Source organism: Ursus americanus, chromosome 15 (assembly GCF_024610735.1).
Source record: "Ursus americanus isolate L20-20 chromosome 15, mUrsAme1.1.p, whole genome shotgun sequence".
Lineage (NCBI taxonomy): Eukaryota > Metazoa > Chordata > Mammalia > Carnivora > Ursidae > Ursus > Ursus americanus.
Window position 1 is genome coordinate 46,111,679 of NC_142141.1, and position 23,476 is coordinate 46,135,154.

Sequence of the window (23,476 nt, forward strand, 5' to 3'; positions counted from 1 at the left end):
TACCTGTTGGCTAAATAAATATGTAGCTGAATTCACAGTTTTCCTGTAATAACACCATGAATATGATTTCCATGTCAGTTATATATAAATATTTCTTTAAGAGGTCATTATTAAAGCCAAAAAAATCATTCAAGTCTTCCATGAAAACCAGTGCTTTTGCTCCTCCTTCTGGTACTGTGCAGAACTAAGCTGAATTTGGATACTTCAGGTACTTCCGTGGTGCAAGTCACAGCTACAGATGCCGATGACCCTTCCTATGGAAACAGTGCCAGAGTTATTTACAGCATACTTCAAGGGCAGCCATATTTCTCTGTGGAGCCTGAAACAGGTCAGGAATCATGAATCGGTGTTTGTTAATTTAAGTCTTTATGATCTCTAAAAGTAGAAAAAAGGTGGGAAAATAAGAACAAAACATCAACAGTCATACTTACAGAAGAGTAATGATGCCACACTTAAAGATTAAAGAATTCAAAGTTGGATGATTGAGTGAGCTGATGGAAATATAACTGTTTTTATGATTTTTTTTACCTATGGGTTTAAGTCACTATATAGCACGAATGGCCTTCTTTAAGTAATAGAAAAACTACACAAATGGTAAAATATGTACATTGAATCACTTTTGCAATTTCTAGACAATAAAAATTAATAGCAAAAACATACTTTGCCTTTCCAAAATCACTAGATGTATAATTTGTGGTCTTAGGCAATTACTAGTTGAGATTTTCACAAGGATAACATAAGTTTTCCTGTTTTCTTCAAGGTATCATCAGGACTGCTTTACCAAACATGAACAGAGAAAACAGGGAGCAATATCAAGTGGTAATCCAGGCCAAAGACATGGGCGGCCAGATGGGAGGCTTATCGGGGACCACCACGGTGAACATCACACTGACAGATGTAAATGACAATCCACCTCGCTTCCCCCAGAGTAAGCTGCCTTTCATGGTCTTTCCACAGGGCAAAAGCTTTGGACTGAAAAGAGAAAAGTAAAAAAACAGTTGTCAGTCATTTAATTTTAAAAACATTGAAAATGTGCTACAAACATAAAGAAAAGGTACATATGCTGATGAATTCACTGTTACTAAAATATAAAAATTAAATATTTCAGACATATTTCATTTAGAAGCGGGGGATCTGTGGTCATAAAACCTGCATTTATGACTGTAATCCAAGAAGTATTTCTTTTAGTTAGCAAAAGGAAATCATGTTTTATTGGGAAACAAAGCCATACTTCTATAATGAATGTGTTTTTTTCCACTTAGAATTTAATAAGGAGGATCCTAACCTGAGGGCAAAATTTTTCAATAAAATATCTAATTTGTCATAATATGAGGACTTAGCCAGAAAGGACCATATAGGCCAGAACCTAACAAACTAATCAGACTTGCATTTAATATCACTGGGTCAGACTTGTAGTTACTCTTTCTGTGTTTGGCATGGTATTCATACTAAGACATATTTTTTATACTAAAACATTTTGTATTCCTGACCTATTTAGTTATAAAACACTAAATGTATTTAGTGTTACTGTTTTCCATTTAGATCTATTTTTGTTATAAAATGAGCCCTTCAAATTCTCAAAACAGATCAACAATAGGTTAAGAACCATTAGCTTCTGACCATATAATACATGTATTTATTCTCCCTTTTTCTACAAATTCAGTAGACACACAACTAGAGAGAGTGATGTTAGATCTCAGTGGACACTCCCAAGAATCAGACAATTTCCTGCTAACCTGAAATATCTATATTCAAGATGGAATTTTGTGTTGTTAGAAATGTGGCATAATATGCAGCTATGGTAGGATCCGTGTCCTTAAGTTTTAGCATTTGCTGTGTATTAACTTCTAAATTGATCCCCTAATTTTAGATTGGTTTTAGCTTTAATACTTTTGTGATATCATATTAAAATGTAGCTTTTTGTGATATTCATATTTTTATGCTAAAGCTGCAATGAAGAAAGAATTAGGGTTTAAGAATTTATTGTGTTATTTTACTGTTTAAAAGCATTTGACCTCTTTTCTATGCTATTTTGATCTAAATGATTATTAATAATAGTGTATGATTTGAATTGAATTGTTTAAAATCGTGTGTATAGAGAAGTTACAAAATTCACATAGAATTTTTTTTGAGCAGACTAATCTTTTGCTTATTATTTGTGATGATCCTTTTGTTACATATTAAGTTATATGCCCACTAGGTCTGCTGTTGTGGTATTTGGCCCAAAACACAAAGAAAAAAGTATTCATTTATATAATTTCAAATAATCAGATTGCAGCTCCAGATTACCTGTAGCATGGGCAGGGAAAAGAAAACAAATAATAATCCCTAACAGTTCTTTTAGAATTAATCTGAAGACATGCCTAGCTGCATTAAAATTCAAATTTCACACGTATATATTTCTGACCACCTCTTAGCATGAATTTATTACCAGGAGAATGAACATGCAAATCTAGTAGAATAAACCATAACTAATTAATCGCATTGTCCATGATAAGCAAAAGTATTCCTCAGAAAAGTATTTTGTCAATAATAAATGACCATTAAGAGGAGTATTATATTTTAAATGCTCAGGAACATATATACACACAAAAATGCAGCTCATCTAAAAATGGTGCATCCAATTAAGCAAATTAATAGATTCTAATTATAGGCAAAAATTAGATATTTGAAAAATAATAATGTCCAATGAAAATTCATTTTATATTCTTTTATCTACTATAACACCTTTGTTAATTCATTCAATAATTATTTCCTTTCCTTTTGTGAAGTCAGAATTTATGATTGGTTTTTATAGGCGTATTACATAAGCCCTGACATAATTATAATAGTCATAGCCCTGGTAGTAGTAGTAGTAGTATAATAATAATAATTTAATGATAATAAAAAGAAACAGCAACATAACCTATTTTCTGAATAACATTTTTGGGGGATACTGTACCAAGTTATTTATTGGCCTACTTTATTTAATCCCAATAACTCATTCAGCTCATATCATGATCTCTATTTTACAAATGAGAAAACCAAGGTTATGGATGTTAAGGCGAAACTATACGTAATGAAAGAGGTGGGTTGAAATCCATGTCCAACTTCGGATGTACAATACAATACATTTAGAGGAATTTTAGAGTGCCTTGTATCTTGTCTCATTATTTTTTAATTATAGATAGAAACATAATTTGTAGATTTTTATTTTCTCAATTATCTTTTCTGCTATGAATATTTGCAAGCCTATCTTACTATTGGGAACATTCGGTCATGGCAATTAGAATGTTCCTTGATAGTCTAAGTCATCTAACATCCAGAAAACTAGTTTTTAATTCCTAATCACTTCATTAAATAGCCAATGTTTGGAGAGAGTTCCACAGTTTATGAAGACCATATGCAGCATAACATTGAGAACTCAGAACTAACCTATATAGACCCCTTGTTATTATTATGATACCCCGTGTATGGAAACAGGGAAGGAGATTCAGAGTGGAAATGATAAATACCACAAACCAATGCTGCCTAATAGAAATATAGTGCAAACCAAAAAAGTGTGTGTCACATATGTAATTATAATTTTTATCAGCCATATAAAAAAGTTAAAACAAGCAGAAGACATATCTTTTAACCATATATTTTCTTTAGCCAAATATTGTCCTTTATACCAATCAATATGAAACATATTCTGATATTTTATAGTCTCTTTTCCCCATAATTCTTTGAAATACCCACTTACATCAAGTATTTTCTAGTTGCATCAAGTTTCAGTTCAGACTAACCGCATTTCCAGTCAATAGCTGCATGAGGGTGAGTAGCTTGGCCGGGCTGCTATGTGGGTGCGCTCTGGAGCGGACCGTGGAGTCATTCTTCATGAGTCCCAATGCCGTCTCCTTCACTTTGGAACTTTCTCATGTTGGTCAAATTGACCTCTCTGTTTTTGCAGTGCCATTCAGTAAACCTGGATAGTAGTGCATACTAGTGAAGCACTTGGCTCCGTGGCTGGCACTAGCCTATTTATGTGTTCTGTAATGTTGATTTGTGTTTGACTAATAATTACTATTATTAGTCAATATTATAAAAGTAGCCTCAGACCTTAAACTTCCATGTAGATTGGCTGATCCAAATTCAACATTTTCCAGAATGCTACATCCGTGGAAGATAAAAATCTCAGTCATTTGGAACGACAGGGAGAGGTGGAAACTCAGATGTCTTGCTTCATTTTTCACCTTATTTTATTGTGTGGCTCTCTAGCAGTCATTCTCAGGCAGGGACAATTTTGCCACCCAGAGAAATGTCTTGAGACATTTTTTGGTTGTCGCAGCTGGTGGCTACTCCTGGCATCTACTGCGCAGAAGATAGGAATGATGCTAAACATCCTTACAATTTACATGACAAAGAATAACTTGGCCCAAAAGGTCAGCAGTGCCATGGTTAGGACACTTTGATATGTTATATGAGGATCTGTTCAAGTGAAATCACAAATTCATTTACCTAAAAATATTTATTGGAAACACGCTTGTACCAAACACTATCATAGTAATGAGATATATGAATTTTGTCCAAAAAAGAAAATAAGTTCTGGTTTTTGCCACTATGACCTTTCATTACAGTAAGGGAAGCAGATCAGAAATAAGTAAAAACACTGTATACATACAAGTATTGGCTCAATCATGGATAAAAAGAGGAACGTGTGTGTGCCAAGGGGAAGAATAAGGGAAGATCTTGTTCAAGAGGTGATATTTTATCCAAGATGAAATAGAGGCAGCCATACAAAGAGATGAGAAAATCCACCAAACAGAAGTAACCGCATGTGAGAGACGCTAAGTTTGGCAGTTGAGCGATGGTTGTCAAGAACTAACCATGGTGTGGCTGGATCATACCAAACAACAGGAGGTTGGTGGGAGATTAGCTCAAAGAGCTCTACACTCACAGGGACTTTGACAATGGAGCATTTTTATGGGTATTAACAAATAACAAACTTCCGTCAGGTGTGCCTGACATAAGTTGTCCTCATGGTCTTCTGCTTTTAGAGGTGTATGGATAGGCAAACATTAATAGAACGTGGGCGCCCACCTTTAGTATGATCCCAAAAGAGAGGCAATGGATTAAAGGTTAGGGGGCACCTGAAAACTGAGTTCCAGAGGTATCTTCTGCCAATTTGATCTAGATACTAACTTGTATTTTTCACTCTCAAAAAGGTACCTCTGTTGAATTTGTTTCATAGTCCTCAGTTAGTTCAAGTGACATAATTTGATTTTTTAAAACAGTAAGTGAAGAACAAAAATCTATTGCTTACCTTCCACTGACAAGCACTGTGTTTGCACCTAAGTACATGCAGATTCATGTTTTGCTTCCTGATTACGAGTGGCTTATTGTCTAGCAGGGGAGAGAATATTTCAATAGGAAATCACGTGTGATAAAGGAAGTATGCACAGAATGCAGGGGCCAAACAGAAGAGCAGCACTTAACCAAATGGGGGGGGGGCGAGGGTCTGAGTACATCATTTATAGTGGAAGCTGGTTTTGGAGAACTTATCTCTCTCTCTCTTTTTAAAAGGTTTATTTATTTGAAGAGAGAGAGAGAGAGCACGGGCAGGGGGAGGGGCAGAGGGTGAGAAAGAACCTCAAGCAGACTCCCCAGTGAGTGTAGAACCCAACGCGGGGCTTGATCCCAGGACCCTGAGATCATGACCTGAGCCTAAACCAAGAATCAGATGCTTAACCGACTAAGCCACCCAGGAGCCCTTGGAGAACTTACCTCTTGATTTAAGTCTTTTCTTAAAACTACTACTTAATACTACCATATGCCATAAAGAGAAGAAAAGAAGAGTTCACTAAGTTGAAAATTGGCAAAGTTTCTAATTTTGAAAGGGCATATTCTGTGCAGGAAAAAAAAAGATAAATGCTTTAAAATGGTTGTGGAGATTTTTTGGTGATGAAATAGAAGATACATTTAATGTTTGCTTTTCTGTATTTTCTATTTTTATATATTTTTGTAACTTGATAATGCTAAAAAAATAACCCCACAGAATAACAGAATAGATAGGACAAAAGTGAGTTGTTTCCAAGAAGTCCAATTAAATGAGCATGGGATAGCAGCTATTGGAATTTACATAATGGGAGTAATCATGGATGATCTTTCCCCATTGGTTTTAGTTGCAATCATTTTAGAAGAAGCTGGAGGATATTAAGTTGAGGAATAAAAGAAAAGCAGGAAGAAGATTGAAGAAATAATGCCTGTACTTTAAGAAGCTAAGATGAACAAGAAAATAAAATAGAAGAAAGAATATAGTAGTTAGAAAGAAATCTTGAATTAAGGGTGGTTTAGTAGATAAGTTCTGAAAGCCTCCTATAGCCCAGGCACTAAGCAGGAATTAGGCTACAGTGGCCAACAAAGGACCTGAGCTCCTGAAGGTGTAGACAATAAAGTGATAGCGACATGAATATAATGTGATGTCTGGTGGTGTGGTAAGTGCTGTGAACAACATAAAGCAGGTAAGGGGCTAGAGAATGGCAGGGGTGCTCTTTTAGGGAGGATTAATGGTGGGGGGGGGGCTTCTCTAAGGAGGCCTGAATGATTGCGGAAACTGACGATGCATAAAATTAGGTAATTTATCTTCTCTAAACCTGGTTCCTACATGTACAATACTGAGAGTGTTACAGCTCAGGAATAAGGTCACATATGTAAAATGTCTTCAGTAGTAACTGCAATCTATAATAGGTTCTTGATAAAAATGGATTTCCTCCCCTTCCGTCTTCCTTCTCCAGATATATCTAATGTTTCTGATCTTAGATTTGTTTTCCTGTCTCTGATGCTGTGCTGCTGTTCTTTTGTGGCCAAAGATTCCATAAAAGCACCTTAAGCCTGGAGAGACCTATAACCTCAGAGGCCACGACAAAATGAATGTGCTTACCTCCCAGGAACAAATGAATACATGCATGAATGAGGACTCCAGAGCACCTTTTCCCCACGCTGCAACCAGTCAGATGTTCTTTGGTCCTTGAATGTTGCTGTTTTACTGTGCTCACCCAGAAAACGTGACACGTCCTCACCTGCCGTCTGAGCCCCCGGTACCCTGCGTCCGTTTTTAGTTTTTTTCATCCCATTTCCTTTCTTCTTTCCCTAAAATCAGAAAAACAAAATAGACTTCATGAAAAAGGTCGATGAAAAGATGAGATTACTGAACTCGATCACTGAACTCGATCACTGTAGGCCTTGGTAAAAGCAACTGGGGCAAGATTTGTGTCCAATAGCTTTTTTGTGTTTTATTTTTTTATATTTTTTTAAAGATTTTACTCATTTATTTGACAGAGAGGCAGTGAGAGAGAGAACACAAGCAGGGGGAGTGGGAGAGAGAGAAGCAGGCTTCCTGCTGAGCAGGGACCCAGATGTGGGGCTCGATGAGGGCTCGATGAGGGGCTTGATCCCAGAACACTGGATCATGACCTGAGCCGAAGGCAGGTGCTTAATGACTGAGCCACCCAGGTGCCCCCTCTTTTTTGTTTTTTAAAGATTTATTTAGGGGCAACTGGGTCCTGGTATGAAGCCCTGACTCAGACTCCCTGCTCAGCAGAAACTCTGCTTCTCCCTCTCACTCTGTAGCTCTCCCTGTTTGTCCTCTCTCTCTCTCTCTCTCTGTCTCTCTCTCTCTCTCTCAAATAAATAAATAAAATCTTTTTTTTAAAGATCTTATTTATTTATTTGAGAGAGAGAGAGAGAGAATGAGCAGGGGGAGGGGCAGAGGAAGAGGGAGAGATCATCTCAACAGACTCCCCACTGAGGGCAGACAGAGACTGACCTGGGGGTGGGGAGGCAAGATCTCATGACCCTGATATCATGACCCCATCATGACCTGAGCTGAAACCAAGAGTTGGACACTTAATTGACTGAGACACCCAGGCACCCTGGCTTTTTTTTTTTTTTTAAAGGCATCTCTTGGAAAATGTTATGATAACTGATTTTCATCCACACCAGAGGATTCCTTGATTAAGGAATGTCTGATCTGCAGAGGCCAAGCTAGTCCCACTATCTTTGCCTTAATATAGCAGAGAATGCTGTTGGTTAAGACTCTCAGATCCATTAAAAACAACAAAAGAGACATCAAGAAGGAAGGTCCAGGCTTAGAGAAAAAGTATTTACAAAAGTACTTATGCAGATGATCTGGGTCCCACCATCCAGCTGGTGCCTAGCTAGGTCTTGGCTCTAGTTTTTCGATGGGACAATATTTCACTAGGATTCAAGAAGGAAGGAAACTAAACATCTGATACCCAGGCAAAAATTTCCAAACCACAGATGAGCCGACTGGAGGGAATAGTTCAAGACCCTAGCTCTTTATTCACGTTTAGATGCTTTCCCACATATCCTGTCACAGAAACAAAAGACAGAGAGAGTAGATTATTTCACATCATCTTAACTGTGGGTATGGGCTCCTGAGAAAACCAGCTGTCATAGAAGCATGCCCCTCATCTACTTAGTATTGTAACAGACATGTTTGCACCACGCTTAGGGGGACAAGTGGGACTCCGGGAGCAGTAACCAGTACATTTCCGTAATGTCAGCTAAGCTGAGACTTTCCGAGGGGGGCAGTTTATAAAATGTAAACAAATTGAGTGGTAGTTTTATTTGTATTTATTTACTGTTGACTCTCTTAAGATTTAGGACATTATATATGTAGATAATCATCAAATATATGAGAATTTGACATAATATTTATTATGTAAGTTTCCAGATCTATCCCAGGTACAATCAAAAGAGTGAATTTATTGCTGTCTACTGTATTTTTTGCCATGAATTTTTAAGAATAGTAACAAAAATCAGTTCTTCATTGGGTTATTAGTTCTGAAAATTAACAGAATTTCCCCCTTATACAAAAGTTTCTATTAAGATAAATTATAGATAATGGGACACTTTGGGTGTACAAATAAACTTAATGAGACTCTAATTTTCTGACTATTTTAATACCATCTCTTTATATTCTCATCACAGTATATCTAAAGATTATACACAACTATAGCCAATTCAGAAGCAATAATAAACAATTCCAGAATCACTCAGAGTCTACAAAAAGATTTCATATGTATATTTATGTGTTTTATCTGAATGACCTAGATTGGCCTCTGACTTTATTTAGCCTATTAAATTACATAAATATGGGTTATCTGGTAACCCATATTTGTAACCCTTTATTTGTAAAAATAATACTAATAGGCACAGTGTTACAGCATTTACTAAACTTATAAAAATAAAAAGTATTAGTTCATTAAAACTTCACATCTATATAATTATAATAATATAACCATATAATTGCCTATGCCTTTTTGTTAGTTAAAAAACCCAGAAACTTGTCAACTTAAGTTACCTGTTCAAAGTTCTACAACTGGGAAATAAATAAAAGTCAGATTGGGGATCAAGGTTCTTTGGCTCAAAAATCACTACACCAAGAAAGAAGTTGGTACATCAAAGATTCTCTTTATCTTCCCTGGAGCATTTTGCTTTTCATTAATTCCATGATTCACTGCTTGTATATAGATTATACAGACAACTTTAGATAGGGTGTACTAAATTCTTAAGTATTTTATACAAACAGGGAAATGAAACCTTTGTTGGTTGGTGCTTTTGCAATATTCAGGGACCAAACATGAATGACTTTTTTGCTGGGATCCTTATACTCCTTGGACAGATAAATAAACAAGTTTGCACGAGACGAGGTCTTTCAAGGAAATGTCTATATGATATATGTAGGGGTTTAAGACCCATGCATTCAGTGAGCTGTGAGACTGCCATAATCCCTGCCTGGTACAAGAGAGATTTGATTTAATAAGTGCTGATTTTCGCTTTGTAAATAGAGTCAACCTCTCCTCTACTGGGGATTCCAAGGTAATGTAGGCCTCAGGCTGATCTGCATATTTTAAAATTATCAAGCACATTTCAACTAGAGCAACAGTCAGGTATGTCCCAAGGAAGATGCTTTAGTATGAGAAAGAAGGAACGAAATTGAAAATGTCTCTTTTCCCCCTTTTTTATTATCTAGAAAAAAATTGAATATCTTTCTATTCAAAAGCACTGTTCTGTAATTTATATTGGTTAGATGTAACTGTGATTTTTTTACTGTGACCACCAAACTATTTGTAAGATTCTTACCCATGGTCCTAATATCTATAGTTTACAAGAATTACAAAGAAATGGTGTTATAAAAGCATTCCTCAATTTATGAAACATTGAAGCCTACAGTGTGGGCAGGAACTATGCTAGAAAATATTAATAAATTAATAAAGAGGGATACGAGATACAGGATACATCCGTAAATGGTTTGTATTTTGAAAGGTTGTATAGACACAAGTTCTCTCTTTCCCTGTCTTTCTCTCTCTCTCTCATACACACACATGCACACATATAAACACATATACCCTTGTTTGTTACATTTTAGTTTCTCTCACATCCATTGTCTTCCTCACTTCTTTTCTTGCTTGGGTTTGTATGCAGATATAGATCATGTGTATATACATATGCATAAGTATATATACACATATATGTACACATACACGTGTTCATATGTATATGTTATGTGCACACATATAATTGGAGAATGATGCAATAAGATTCATGCTATAATTGCCAATTAAAGTCTAAATCATAAAATGATAAACTCTTCAGATGTAAGTGGATCAGGAAAGAAAATTATTTAGGAGGTTTTGTAGGTAGGAAAACAAGAGGCATTGAGGGGAGGGCATTTCGTTAGGAAGGACAAGAAGAAAAAAGGTCATGTCAGGGAAATGAGTACAATTTGGTGTGGCTGGACCCCAAGGTTGGCAGCAGGGATGGTGAGATGAGAAGGCAGTGTTAGCATCAGGAAAAGGGATGGAAGTAAAAATAAAATGCCATATATATTATCTAAAGGAACATTTTTTAAGAGAGCACCGAGCAAGTTCATCCTTTTGGCTAATTATCTGGCAGCAATGAAGCATACTGCTTGGATCACAAGAGCAAGAGTTGATGAGAGTCTGAACAAAATGCTGAGGAGAGGAGGGATTTGAGATATATTTAGGTGGGTGATCCACAGGACTTACTAATTAGGTCGATAAAAGGTTTGAGGGAGAGAGGAGAGCAAAAGAAAAAGCTATTTTCTAGCTTCCTACCAGAAGAACTTGGTTGAAGAGAGAGACAGGGATTTCAGTTTGATTTGCACTTTTTAAATTGAGATGCCTGTGGAAAGACAGGAGGTTTTAAATCTCTGGGAGCAGTGAGATATGTTGATCTGAGGTACATGAATGACATACAAGTGAAAACAAACACATGTGATCTCAGCTAGGCTAAATGTTTAGAGTGACAGAACTGGGGAAATGCACAATATTCCAAGTGTGATGAAATATATAAATCCCTCAGAGAAATAATATGCATGGAAATTAGACAAAAAATCCACTTGAAACTCTGTTATTCTATGGAAATTTACCTTAGACTAAACTATTTGGCATTTTGCAAAATGGGATTCAAAGTTCCCCTAGACCCTCCAGAGCAAAGTTGAAAAATACCCCTGGATAAGTACACATATAAATACTTAGATACAAACTAGCTGTGCAAATATGTTTAGCTGTTACAGGGTTTTTAGTATGCCTTCTGGGAAACACACTGCAAACAGAGGGAGTATCTGATACAATGTAATCTGTTTATGAATGACTAATGTAAGGTTATCTTAACCTCCCCAAGTCCTACATACATTTTTGTTTCTATACATTGCAATTGTGGGCGTCTATGGATGCCAATTACCTTGGGGACAATTTCCAAGGTACGTATCAAGATGGATTTCCTACCCTCTGGGGATCAATGGTAGCCTGTCTAAAAGCTTTGTCCTGTTGCTTTCCTCAATGAACAGAGAACTAAGACATCATGCAGCATCTCGTTTTGCTCTAATTTAACTTCAATGCCCAAAGCGAAGTTGCTGATCACAACTCCAGTGCTCACAGATTTAGGTTTCTGTCTTTCCTCTGGTGAGAGTCTTCAGTTGCAAAGCCTCATTCCTTTGTCAGTCTCTGGTGTGACTTTCAGCTCTCCTCTCCTTCCTCCTAAATGCCCATTTAGCATTGCATAATTTCCTTAACTACTGTGCAGTTTCCTCCAAGGAGCTTTATCTTGTTTTTAATTTCTTCCTGGTAAGCTCATTAAAAAACATCTTTTAAACATTATACAATGGAATGGTTTATAAACGTGCATAATTGTGTAGTTTTTCTTAAAGCAAGTATTGTTTGAGATTATTATGCAGCATAGAGATGTTACAATAAGATTACACACAAAGCAAATAAAAAAATTAAACTAATGTTAAATTATTTTGTTGATTCATATATGTGGTGCTTTTTTGTTATCACAATGCTGGAATTGTAGAGCGTTCTTATGTAAATGTGAATAGAAACAAGGGCAGGGGACAAAGGAAAAAGACAAATTATATCTCTTTGCACCTTATTGTTTTTTATCAACAAAACAAAACAGCAGCTATTTGTTGTCAAGCTCAAAACCGCAGTTTGCCCTTGTTGCCCTCCCTGTTGTTTCCTGGCACCTCTTTTGTGGTTTCTGAGGATGTCACCTTGTCACAGCTCTTACTTTGCCTATCTTTTGTCTTTCCTCCAAAGTTTTTTACATCGAGCCTTCAATCATTTCTAATTCTGTACACAAATCTGCAGTGTTTTTAATATTCAAGTGCAAAGAAAGGTCCTATTGATCCAAATTTTGGTAAAATAAGGGACCTGAAATGTTTGGTCTTGAATCCTAGAAAACCAGAAATACATCAAAATGGTTCGAAATCTTCAGTATTGAAGTGTCGTGTGAGGTTGTCAGTAATGGTCTCAAAGAGCACTTACCGTGTATTTTTGCCCGGTCCTTGGGACATCTTTGCGATATTACCTTTTGGATCTGTACTTCTAAATGCAACTTTCCATATGTGATACAGAAATGGCAGTTCCTCCTTGCATTCCTGCCTTTGTGCTTACGTCGGTAACCAAACTAAGAACATACTCACCAGGAAGAAGCATTTATCTGCTCTAAACATTAAAAGAGAAGCAAATGATTCAATCTGACACATGGGAATGAGTTTAAAACAACTATAAATTGGAATTGATGGGAAAGCATACCACATAATTAAAGCTCCATCAACTGTAAGATAAAAAATAAGGAGCATGCAAATAGATGTCTTTAAGGAAAAATGAAACGTAAGATGGGTGACAGGAGCTACTTTGCTTTTCACCTTATGCATAACAATCTGTCTCCTTTCTGATGCCCCTCCTGCGGCTCCCCTTACATGGTAAACACCCTTGCAGGCTCTTAGTGAAAGTAATTTCAGTTTGTTTGACAAACTAGGATACTTGCGATCAATAGACTACTCTTTTGAACATGAATTAGGAAATGTGAATGAATAGCTCTTTCATACATTTAAAATACAGAAATGCAGTCTGTTAACTTTGAAATAGACCCAATAAATCTCCCTAAATAGGTTTATAACATAAACATAATTCCAGAGAAAGCATTATTAAATTATATATGTTGGGCACTGAATAAATAGTTCTTAAACAAATTAATTACTTAAGTTGCCATATAATTAAAATAATCATGAATGTGTGTATTTTATGTATATGTACAACATATGTATCTCTATAATAAAGCTAATTGAATTACTTAACAGAGAATTAAATCTATACCATTTCAATGAATGGGCTCAATCTTCCACTTATGACTTTTCTGGAAAGGATGACACACCTTGAAAATAGTTTTATTGATGTTTCAGAGATAAATAAATATATGTATGTGTATATATGTACATACACATTCACAGTTCACCTACTGTATGTGTGTGAGAGAGTGTGTGTGTGTCCCTTCCAACAAATTACTGTGGAAGAAAACTGATATACATATATGTATAATATTATAACATGAACCAATGGAGCATGATTGCTTTCCCGTTTAAGTCCCAGAAGGTACTAAAAATTAACACAGATAATGTCTACTCTCCTCAAAAGGAAATAAACTTTGCAGTGGAGATAGACCCTGCACCAAACACAAAATAAAATGAAGTGATAAATAATTTTGGATACTTGACCAGAACTATAATGACAAGTTTAAAGCAGACAGATTTTCAGAATCTAAGCATGTGCCTAAAAATACAAGCAATCTCAAAAATGTCCAAGCTAAAAATAAAAAGTGGGAGAACAAATTCCAAGAGACAATACTCAGTGAAATCTATGTGATGGTAAAATTAATGAAACAATAAAACATTTTGTTCTTTTGTTCTTTCTCGGTCTGTTAAAAGAAGATCCATGATATGGAAAACTTTCACCACAGACAGAACCTGATAATCCGTAATATCAGGAAGATTTTCTATTTAATTTTTAAAAAATTATTGTATTTTTTAAGTTTATAGATTTTTTTTTAAAAAAAGGAAAATAAGCCGCCTCTTCCATTCTTCCCCACCTGTAGCTCTAATCCTCACAGAAAACAACTTTAAACTGTTACTTTTTAGTTCATCTAGGTTAAGCTACAATTCTTTAAGCAATATCTTCTTATTATTTGATGAAATATTTTTATATATCACTTTTGACTTTGTTTACTATTGATGAAAATGGAGCTCAGTAACATTTCAACCTATTCTCCCCCAGATGTAATTATATCAGTGTTTTTTTTTTTCCCTCTATTTCTCTATTGGTTATCTTAGCAAATTTAAATAATATGTGATTAAATTTCTTTTATACTCACCATTCTCAGTCTCTCTTTTTCTGTCCCAGCAGCATTTTCATAGAAGCACTAGATATAGATAGATAGATAGATAGATAGATAGATAGATAGATAGATTTTTTAATTGTCTAAAAAAATGCTGCAATTTTCAAAATGAGCTTATCAAAATACTATACTATTAACTATGTAAAATTTTGATCTTTTGTACCAAAATGTTTGATAGAGCACGCTCTGGCTCTCAAGTGTCTCGGAGACAAAGCCAGACATTTGATTTCCCATGCAATAATTTCAACTATTGAATATTAGAGATCCTCTTTAGCAAAGTTGTACTTTCCCAAGATATTACAGCTTTGTGATTTTAATGTGCTGTGTGGACAGCTGCTCAGAATTTGTCAGTGAGCAGCCCTATAGCATTTAGCTGCATTTTGCCAGCATTTAAGTTGCACACCTAGAGCCCTCAGTATTCCCATTCCAACATGGCTGGCTAATCTCTATAGCTCAGGAAATCCTGCCATCCCAGACTTTCTTCACTTCTGTCATTTGGATACAAAGCCGTCTAGATCTCATGTATTTCCATATCTCAATTTAGTCCTTATTTTCCTGGAATACATTCTTCCTTCGGTTCTTTAAAAAGGCCCAAAGGCAGGGAAATTTGCTGAGTCCAAAACTATCTTTATCTGGTTATCACACTTGATTAATATGCTGTCGAGGTCCAAAATAATTTTATCATCAAATTTTGATGACATTACTCAATATTTTTCTAGCATCAGGGGTTACCTTGAAAGGTCCATCGACATTTTAATCCATGTCTTTTTCCCCCCTCACAGTTACCTATTAATTTTCAATTGAGTGTACCTCCTTCCACTTATCCTCTAGCTCACAAACTCCCTCCTTGGATGATCATAATCTCCAGTTTAGCCCATCCGTTATTTTTCAACTTCAACTCTTATATTGTAAATATCTATTTATTGTATTTGGCTTGGTATCAAAAAAGCCCAGCCACTTTTTATAGTTATTCTCTGGTGAGATTTTTATGACCGCTTTTACTTCTTAAGGCACACAATATATTTTAAAATGTTTTTTATGTGATGACTCCAGATTGTTTTCTTGATCTGATCTAGCTACAGGATTTTATTTGTTTCATTTTTTTGCTTTTGGAATTTTTTGTTGTTGTTGCTTTTTAGTGCTTTGCTTTTGTTTTCCTGTATACTCATGTTTCTTTGTGTTGTTATATATATATATATATATAGTATTGTTACTATGCATTATCATATTTATAATTTATATTAATATCATATAACATACAACTTAATATATAATTAATATTTATAATATATGATATAATTATATAGATAATATATAATTCCCAAATATATGTTTAAATATATGATATAATGATATAAATAATATTATATAATATATTATAACAACATGTAATATACACAATATGTAATACATAAACCTGGAATATATATTTGAAATTTGTGAGGCTTATTGTTGAATCCTAAATAGAAGATGTCTGCATCTGTCAAGTGCTAGGAACACTACTAACACTATCAAGTGATGCTTGACTTGACAATTATTTGTAGTGTATATGGGTTTGCTTGTTTGCTTTAAATTTTCACATAGTGTATAATAACTACAAGAGAATATAAGTAGTACCACTTTAAATCATTATGAAGACTTTAAAAACAGATTGCATTAACATGTATACTCCTCAAATTTAATGTTATTTGATATATATACTTATAGAGAGAGAGATTATTTATAAGTATACGTATAGCATTTATGTATCACTAAAAACATATTGTTTTCTTATTGTTTATGGTTTATGAAAATCATATCACACTGTATATAATTTTCGGATACATGACTATTTCCACTTATTATTATGTATCTAAGATTCATCCATATTTTTTGCACATAACTATAGCTCACAGTTTTCACTTTTGAATTATGTAAGAACACATGTTATGTAAAAAAAAGTTTATTTACCTATTCTCATGCTGTCTGACATTTGGGTTCTCTTCCCTTTTTTTTTTTTTTTTTTCATTTTACAAATAGTAATTCCTTATGGCATTTCTGTAAATATTCTCATATGCACTGCTGGATTTTGTTTATGCTACTACTTAACTTCACATTATATGATCCCATATTGTTTCCTGTTATGAGTGGAATTGTGTCCCCTAAAAAATATCCTTTCCTTTTTTTTAAGATTTGTTTATTTATTTTAGAAAGAGAGAGAGATAGACCTTGAGTGGGGGAGGGAGAGAAGGAGAGGGAGAGAGAGAGAATCTCAAGCAGACTCCCTGCTGAGTGTGGACCCTGATAGGACACAGGGCAGGATCTCATGACCTGAGATCATGACCTGAGCTGAAACCAAGAGTCAGACACTCCACCAACTATGCCACCCAGGTGCCCCTAAGAAGTATATTTTTAAGTGTTAAACCTCAGTATTGTCAGAATGTGCCCTTATATAAAAATAGGGCCTTCACAGAGGTAATCAATTTAAAAGGAGGTCTTTAGAGTTAGGGCTTTAATCCAATATGACTGGTGTCCTTATAAAAAGGGGCAGTTTGGACTTAGAGACATTCACAGAGGAAAGACAGTATGAACACACAAGAAGAAGATGGCCATGTAACTGGACTGATGTACTTATAAGTCAATGAACACCAAGGATTATTGGCAAACACCAGAAGCTAGAAGATGGAAAGAAGGATTCTTCCCTATAGCTATGATGGAAAGCATGGCCCTGGCAGATACCTAGATCTCAGATTTCTAGGCTCCAGAACTGTAAGACAAATTACTATTGTTTTAAGCCACTGAGTTTTTTGTACTTTGTTAAAGCAGCCCTAGCTAATTAATACATTTCCCAAAGTTATTGTGCCAAATTTAACACCCATCGGCTCTGCATAATAGTTCCCATTATACCACATACTCTTAATACTTGGTTTTGTCAGCTTTAATTTTTGTCAATTTAGTAGGTATAAAATGGTATCACATCATGGCCTTAATTTGCATTTGCTTGATTAAAATCCAGTATATTTTTGTTTGTCTTTCTTGTTTCCTCTACTATAAACTGTTCATTGTTCATATCCTTGACAAATTTTTCTGGTGGCTTATCTGTCTTTTCTTATGGATCTTTAGAGATACTATGTTTGTCGAAGTGAAATGATTCTCTATTTGAAACATGTTTCACTTTCTCTATATTGTCTTTTATTCATAGAAGTTGTAAATTAGGGCATAGATTGATTTATCAATCTTTTGTTTTATGCTTTGTTAATCATTTGTCTTATTTTAGAAATCTTTCCCTTACTAAAGATTGCTAAATTATCGGTCTACATTTACTTGTAAATTAAAGTTCTAGAAATAATTTGTGTGTGTGTGTGTGTGCATGTGTGTATGTGTATAAGCTGAGGATTGTTGTGGATAACCAAAAAGATACTGGCTCAGAATTTTTAACTGAAGTTTTTGCATATGTGAAGGAAATTAAAGAGGGACCTTTGCAGGATTAAGTTGGAAATTAACACATTTCTGTGTCCTCACCCTCACATGTAGCAATAAAATAATTTGATTAATATACAGATATGACTTAATATTTTGTAGTTCAAGAATTATTCTGAAACAAAAAAGAAAAAGAGAGGAAACTTACGATGTTAATTCGAACAAGTAATCTTGTCATAATCAAGGCAAAGAAACCTTCAACCCTCTGGCAGGGTTGAATTAATTTTCATTAGGAAATTTCAAAAGCTTGTTTGTAAAGATTGTTGATAAAATATTCCATTAAAATATTAAAGAACTATTTGTTTGCTAAGAATATGTATATTCATATAAGTACATACAGATGTATATGTCCATATGTATGTGTTTGTAATCCATATGTATTTGTGCATGTGTGTGTGTGTATGTGTGTGTGTGTGTGTGTGTGTAGCTCAGCAGGCATTTGAGACATTTGATATGTTGTTCTATATCTCATGGCATGTAACTCCATCATTTTCCTTCCTTTGTGTCTTTATGAACCAAGTATTTACAACTATATTTTCATGGAGCTGTAATATATCTTTTTGTCTTAATGTCTCTCCCTTTTGTAAAAAGCACTTGAAAAAGAAAGGTATGGCCAGAGGCAGTGCATATGGGTCCTACCCAGTGGCATCATTTCAGTGGTTTGCTTATCCATACACAGAATCTCCCTGAAGTCACTGTAGACTGCCTGAAGACTCTCTACCATTGTGTTGTTGGAAGCCACAGTCAGCTTTCTCCCCTGGAGGTGAAAGCTCTATGTCTGTGGAAATAGAGTTCTTTAGGGTCATTTGAGCCCACAGTATGAATGTAAAATGTTGTGAAGGGTGGTTTGTGTCTAGACCTCGTTCCCATACAAAACACTAGTCGTACTTTATTGTGGAGACGAATTGCAGTTGTGTAACTGGGCTGTGGATGACTTGGAGGTTGATATATGTCCTCCTTGCTTCAAGAGGCCATAAAAAAATGATCAATTTTATGGAAATAGCAAATATCCTCAGGCCAAAAGGTGACTTTGGTTTTCTATTTACTTTTGTTGCTTCCCATTTTCTGTCAGTTTGGGGCTTGTACTTTTTTAATAACTTCAAAGGTATATCTCTATCTCAATTTATGATCCATAGTTTTTTTTTTAAGTTGAACTATCTAGCTTGCATTGCCAGAAGCCTGATTTAATGGTTTTTAATCAACTGAATTATTATATTATTGATGATCAAATTTTCAAAATGATGGACAGTAGTAACAAGTTGAGTTTTGTGTTTTCCTATGATCCCATTAATCTGATATCTCAGTTTCTGTCTGAGGAAATCCTGATCTTACTTTCCTTTCCATTCTTCCAACTTAGAATAGCAAATCTCCAAGAAAATTTAATTTATATTATAGAAAACACTTTGGACCAGTGTTTGGGTATAAGGGTTATATTTCATGCTTGTGGAATAAAATTCTAGACCTTTTCAGGGACAACATTTAAAATAAAGAAAACATAAACAACCAAATGCAAAGTAGGATCTCTGAAAAGGCTTTATTATTTATTTATTTATTTTGAGAGGTTTGGGGGGGCAGAGGGAGAGGGAGGGAAAGAATCTCAAGCAGACTCCACTCTGAGCGTAGAGCCAAATGTGGGGCTCGATCTCATGACCCTGAGATCATGACCTGAGCCTAAATCAAGAGTCAGGCACTCAACAGACTGAGCCACCCAGGCGCCCCTCTTTGGAAAGGCTTTAATGGAAAACCTGGTGAAATCCAAATTGGATTTAGTTAATAGTAAAGTGATTAAAATAGCATTTCCCAAAAACTAAATGTAAAAGGTGGTGAATCAAAAATTAAAAATGAACTTGTTAAATGTTACACAATTAGGCGTGATGGATCTTGAATTTTATTCCACACTATGTAACCACTGGACTCTTGCCTGGTGAGCTGAGAAAGAGTCCTCATTTTTCTTTTCTCCAGAAGACTTTATGTAAAAACAGAAAATAAGAAATTTTCTGCTCCATGAATGTTCCTTAAAAATATTTGAGCTGCTAAGGGCTCTTGGATGGCTTGTCAGTTAATCGTCTACCTTTGGCTCAGGTCATGATCCCAGGGTCCTGGGATCTAGGTCTGCATTGGTCTCCCTGCTCAGCCGGGAGCCTGCTTCTCCTTCTTCCCCCACCTCCCTGCTTGTGTGCATGTGCTTTCTCTCTCTCTCTCTCTCAAAAATAAATAAATAAAATCTTTTAAAAAATATTTGAGCTGCTAGTATTTAGAAGGGTAGATCATTTTAAATCATATATCAATATGTTAAATGATCTTTAATCATGTATTAAATCATATTTTAAATCATACTTTATTTCCTCTTTAGTAGCTTTGGTATATTTTTAAGTATTTTTAGGAATTTACCAGTCTAGCTAACTAGTTAATTTTATTGACATATAAATGTTCATAATACTCTCTAATCTTTTAAATCACTACATTTTCTATAGTTGTATTTCTTTAAAATAATTCTTAGTAGATTTTGCCCTTTCTTTCCTTTTCATGAACCATTTTGTCATATATATTTATTTTGTGAGTCCTTTAAAAAAACTAACTTTTAGCATTTTTATTCTCTTGTTTCTATATTTGTTTTTACCTTGATTACTTTCTGTTTTTATCTTAATTATTTCCTTCTTTCCCTTTGATGGTTATTATGTCTTTTTTTTCTAGGTTCTTATGTTTATACTTAACTCATTAGCTTCAGCTTGTCTTTTCTTTGTATAAAAATACATAAAGTTGTAAATTACCTTCTCTAGGTAGAATTATTTTTCTTTGCCCCATGTTTTAATTTCTTTTCATTGATTTTTTTATTATTTTTAGGCCTCTATATTTGTATCTTATTTGAACCATCAGTTACAGAGGAACTACTTTTAACTTTCTTTTAACTTTTCAAGAATATGATTATTTTGGTGTGACCTTCTCATATTAACCTCTGCCTTAATTGTAGCATGGTCAGAGAATTTAGTTGATATTGATTTGTTAAAATTTATTCAAACATGTCTAATAATTTAATTCTTGATCAAATGGGATTCAATACTTCATGCCTGCTTAAAAAAAAATCTGTATTGTCTAGATGGTTTGTGGAGATTTCATATATATATCAATCAAATTGCTCATATTATTTTTTTTTATTTTGTTAAATATTCCATATAGTCCATATTCTTGGTCTGGTTAAATATCGTTAATTGAAAAAAAGCATTTTTATGGCTATATTTCACATATACTCTAGATCTGAGAATAGATAATCATGGTATTGAAGATTTTAACAGAAAGCAACTTTTATAGACATTATAAACTTAATGGTGAAATTAAAAAAAATCCTAACATCAGTAATAAGTGCTTTCAGTAGAGCAGTGATAATTATTTTTATGTTTTAGAAAAGCTATTTCTGCTACAGTATAATAAATCAGTTTATCAAGGTGCTGCATCTATAAAATTTAATTTTTAAAAGAAAGTTCTTGTAAGTAAATAGGTTGAGTTGGTAATGTTTTGTCATAGAAGCATAGGGAAGTAGATATTATCAAAAGGAAGAGTCAGAGGTTGACAGGCAAAGAGTTGTATGGAAAATCAAAATAAGAAAAGCATACTGGAAAAACCTAAACCTAAAAACGACCAGTGTGGTAGAAAGTATTAATTAAGAGAAAGGATGACAAGATAGAGAAGCCAATTTATGGAGGACCAGCTTATGTATGTGTTAAGTATAAGGGGACCAATCAAAGAAGTTTGAATCTCTGAATAATTATCCATAAGAGCATTGTTTTCAAAAGGATACTATGGCTGCAGTGTATAATGAGAGTATCTGAGATTTGATTGGGTTTATTTAAGTATTGCGGCTGGTGGACAAGTTAGAAAGTTTCTCATTTATCCACTACACGAATCAGTATATGGTGGCTACCGCATTCAAAGAAATAGAATAAGAAAATAACAGAGGAAAAATACGAAGTCCCTATTTCGCATGACATCTTCATGGCACATATAAATAAATAAGTAAATATTTAATGACTAGCTGTTGCAAGTATTTTGAAGAATGATTGGGAGTGGTATTTTCAATAAGGCTATTTTCAGTAAAGTGATTGATGAAAGCTTCTGAGGTGGTCACAGTTGAGCAGTCATCTGAAGGGAGTGAGTGAGAGCCATCTGACTATTCAGGGACCGGGATTCTAGAAGAAACAGCAAAGGTAGAGAGCCAATAGAACAGTAGCCAAGGAATGAGTCGAGGGTTGCTTTCAATACTGTGCTACCAAAAATAGATGGAGAGGAAAATGTAAAAATAAACAAAGAAAGAACAGGCTGAGACTAACTGGGGTGTAGTGGAAGCCAAGTCTTACTGATGTCTCCTAGGAAACAACTTCCCAAACTAAGCAGACAGAGTGCCTGTGTTGGGCTGTTAGGGCTGCCATAACACAGTACCCCAGATTGGGTGGCTTAAACAACAGAAGTTTGTTTTCTCACAGATTTGGAAGCTAAAAGTCCAATATTGAGGTTCAAGTTTAGGAGGGTCCATTTCTTCTGAGGCCTCTGCTTGGCTTCTAGATGGCCATCTTCTCCCTGTGTCTTCACATGGTCTCCATTCTGTGCCTGTGTCCAGATCTTCTATTCTTGTTAAGGACACCAGCCATACTGGATTAGAACTCAACCTAATGATCCCATTTTACCTTAATTACTTCTTTAAAGACACTGTCTTCTAATGCAGTCACATTCTGTGGTACTGAATGGGGGTTCAGGCATCAATATATGAATTTTGAGGAGCACATCCCCTAAACACATACTGTAACACTGTAACAGTGCCATTTCTCAGGTTTGGTAAATTGCATTGTGATTACAAGAGGATAGTGGGGGAAGGATTTTATGTGGAGAGAAAGAGCATGTGAGAAACATACAGATTTAGGAAATTGAATTTTGACAAGAAAACTTTGGAAAAGTCCAGTTTGGTGCAAATCTTTCGTAGAAATGACTAAAGGAAAATACACTGGGAAAGATATACTCAGGCAAGAACATGACTAGCTAAGAGGTCTAGACTTCATTGTGTATATTAAGGAGAATTACTTAGGGCTTATGAGCATGTAGGTGCTATAATCAGAAGTGTGCTTCAGGTCGATTAATCTGTCAGTAAAACATAGTTTATGATCAGGACCTAGAACATAAATCTCATTGGCAGTAGAGGTTGTTCCCACTGGAGGCACATCTAGGTGCACTAGGGACTTAGCTAAATTCTTGTTTTGCTGTGGAATAGAGAGGAGTTTGTCAG

At 34.9% G+C, this 23,476-nt stretch overlaps 1 protein-coding gene across 1 annotated transcript in view; it reads left to right on the forward strand.

Moving 5' to 3' along the window:
* LOC123785550 (cadherin-10) overlaps positions 1-23,476 on the forward strand; it is a 111,938-nt gene that overhangs the window by 61,217 nt on the left and 27,245 nt on the right. Inside the window, exons 3-4 of the mRNA XM_045787411.2 lie at positions 209-328; positions 761-928. Of these exons, the coding sequence (XP_045643367.1) occupies positions 209-328; positions 761-928 (288 nt within the window). The remainder of the gene's footprint in view (positions 1-208; positions 329-760; positions 929-23,476) is intronic.